Source organism: Dama dama, chromosome 13 (assembly GCF_033118175.1).
Source record: "Dama dama isolate Ldn47 chromosome 13, ASM3311817v1, whole genome shotgun sequence".
NCBI classification, from domain to species: Eukaryota; Metazoa; Chordata; class Mammalia; order Artiodactyla; family Cervidae; genus Dama; species Dama dama.
In genome coordinates this window covers 24002568-24005591 of record NC_083693.1, presented here as the reverse complement: position 1 = coordinate 24005591, position 3024 = coordinate 24002568, and the positions used below count along the sequence as shown (strand labels likewise).

General features: G+C 38.9%; 1 protein-coding gene across 1 annotated transcript; it reads right to left on the bottom strand.

The window, feature by feature from the left end:
- Window positions 1-2123: 2123 nt before the first annotated feature.
- On the bottom strand, window positions 2124-2775 carry LOC133068538 (cytochrome b-c1 complex subunit 10-like). Its single transcript, XM_061159749.1, has 2 exons — window positions 2756-2775; window positions 2124-2331 (listed from the first exon to the last, which is right to left on the bottom strand). Exons 1-2 carry the CDS (start codon window positions 2773-2775, stop codon window positions 2124-2126), a joined length of 228 nt encoding a protein of 75 aa, XP_061015732.1.
- Window positions 2776-3024: the final 249 nt, after the last annotated feature.

Below are 3024 nucleotides of genomic sequence, written 5' to 3'. Positions count from 1 at the left end.
CTCATTGAAAAAGACCCTGATGCTGGAAGGGATTGAGGGCAGGAGTAGAAGGGGACAACAGAGGATGAGATGGCTGGATGGCATCACCGACTCGATGGGCATGAGTTTGAGTAAACTCCGAGAGTTGGTGATGGACACGGAGGCCTGGCGTGCTGCAATTCATGGGGTCACAAAGAGTCAGACACGACTGAGCGACTGAACTGAGAACTGACACTGACTTCATAAAATGAATCTTTATGTTCTCAGCTTTTGTTTTTATATTTGGAAAACTTATATAATAGGAAATTATCTGTTTTTGTGAAAATCTAAAAGTTATCACTAGTGAAATTTGCAGATAGTGAGATATCTTCAGAGGTCTTAGAGTTGGGTAAAAATTGCCATAAAAATAATCATTTAATTCATTTTATCAAATTGATTAGCATAGTATTTTAAAATAATATTTTCATACTTATTAAAATCTTCCTGTTTTTATTTTTGTTTCTTTTCTACTTTTAAATTTTGTTTTTTCTCTTTACTTTTCATGTGTTCTCAAGTTGTGTTAAAACAAAAAGCAGTTCTTGAATTTGTGTTTCAACTTTACTATTTCTATTTTTAAAAAATTGTTCAATTTTCTATGCTTACCTTTAGAAATTTTTTTCTTCTGTTTTCCTTGGGTTTGTCTTAAATACATTTTAATTGTTTATAGTACAAATCCTTTGAAATGTATATGCTTTGTCTACTTGTTTTTTCAAAAACTAGTCATCCTGTAAATGGCTCACATGAAATGTGTTCTGTCCATTTCCTCTTATACATCTTTACTTTATATATCTGTTGCATAAACTATATATTCTTTGTTATCTTCATGGAAGTATGCACATTTTTATGTACTCTTTGATTCTTTTGATATTATTTGGCCTTGTATGCATTCTTGTATAATTTTTATAATACTACCTCTATTTTTATTTTGTTTCAATTTTTCTAGTAAATCTTTATTCATTTAAAAAATTTTAACCTATTTGTGTCCTTCTATTTTGGATATTTTTTTTCTGTTGTTTTTTTTTTCCTTTATTTTTACTAGTTGGAGGCTAATTACTTTACAATATTGTAGTGGTTTTTGTCATACATTGACATGAATAAGCCATGGATTTACATGTATTCCCCATCCCGATCCCCCTTCCCACCTCCCTCTCTACCCGATCCCTCTGGGTCTTCCCAGTGCACCAGGCCCGAGCTCTTGTCTCATGCATCCAACCTGGGCTGGTGATCTGTTTCACCATAGATAATATACATGTTTCGATGCTATTGTCTCAAAACATCCCACCCTCGCCTTCTCCCACAGATTTTGGATATGTTTTTTATTATTAAGTCACAGCTGGATCTTTCTTAACCCAATCTTGAAGTCTTCACTTCATTTGTGCCCCACTCTGGGCAACCCACTCTGGTGGACTGTAGCCCACCACACTTCTCTGTCCTTGGGATTTCCCAGGCTTGAATACTGGAGTGCGTTGTCATCCCCTCCTCCAGGGGATCTTTCCAATCCAGGGATCAAACCCAGGTCTCCTGCATTGCAAGCAGATTCTTTACCACTGAGTCACCAGGGAAGCCCCGAATATTTTAAAACAAGAGGTTAAATCATTTAAATTTATTGTTACACGTCTCTATGAACCCATCCTGGATAATCACGTGGGATATCTGGGGGTTTTGCTCAGGCAGGATTCCAGGGAACTGAATCTAAACAGTGACATGAGAAGCAGCTGCAGACCTGAAAACAAAGATAGACTCACACTTGGTCATGGGCGAGCTCATTTTGCAAAGGACCATTCTAAATGTCATGTCTGTGCAATCAATCAGAACAGGAACCAAATCAAAGACAGTTAAAAGACCAGACACAAGTGAGGAGTGGGTTCAGAAAACAGGGCTAGGAGAGCTTCGCTGAGGAGGGACACCGGACAGACTCAAGCATCCTCAATCCTTTCCTGGAAGCAATAACAAAAACAAACACCACGTTAATACCGATGAACAACAACTCAATTTATTTTTTTTAACCTCAGGGTCCATCCCGAGAGCATGGGCTATAGCAGATGCAGATGGAAGGAGACAGCACCACCAGATCCCAGAGGGGCCTGAGTTGGGGGTCAGTATAATTAGACGTTCTTCTTAAACTTGCTGTTGATGTAGGGCACCCAGCCCAGAATCAATTGCCAGGCAGTGCCCCATGCTAACCCCACAGTGCCCACTGCACCCCACATGCCTACAGTGGGAATCCAACTTCCAGCCAGCTCCCAGGAGTGTGGGCCCAGAAACCTGCTCAGGATCTCAGCACCGTCCCAGCTCAGGGTGATCCAGTCCCTGCTGGCCCAGATGGCAGCAACTCACTTTTTCAATTCATGCTTAGGCTAAGTATTGGATTAATTTTTTTCTTTTTAAAAACATTTTGTATTGGGGTACAGTTGATTTATAATACAATGTTTGTTAGAGGCATACAGTAAAGTGAATCAGCTATGAATATACATATATCCACTCTTTTTTAGATCCTCTTCCCATACAGGCCATTAAAGGTACTGAGCAGAGTGCCTTGTGCTATAAATAGGTCCTCATTAGTTACCTATTTTCTATATATGACCTATTAACATTCTGAGGATCATTTGTTACTGCAGTTAGCCCTCTTGACTAACACTGAGAGCAAGAAGGCTTTTGGTAAAATTCAGTATCTACTGCTAATTAAAAACTTGTCAAATGGAACAGGGTTCTTTATTAACTTGTTAAAAATATCTACCTCATATCAAATGCCAACATTGTTCTCTTTTATTATTGGAGGATAATTGCTTTATAGCGTTGTGGTGATCTCTGCTGTACATCGAGGATCAGTCATAAATATATATATATATGTATATATCTCCCCTCCCTCCTGAGCCTCCCTCCTGCCCCCATTCCACCCCGCTAGGTCGTCACAGAGTATCAGGCTGGGCTCCCTATGTTAAACCTCAACTTCCTGCTAATTATCTATTGTACATATGATAGTGTATATATGTCAATGCTACTTTC

What these genes read in the sequence shown, in the direction of transcription:
- LOC133068538 (XM_061159749.1), bottom strand. Translation starts at nt 2,775, where the DNA reads ATGTTGGCATTTGATATGAG. An exon ending in ATGTTGGCATTTGATATGAG is followed by an intron (nt 2,332 to 2,755) that starts GTAGATATTTTT and finishes CATCTGGGCCAG; the next exon opens with CAGGGACTGGATCACCCTGA.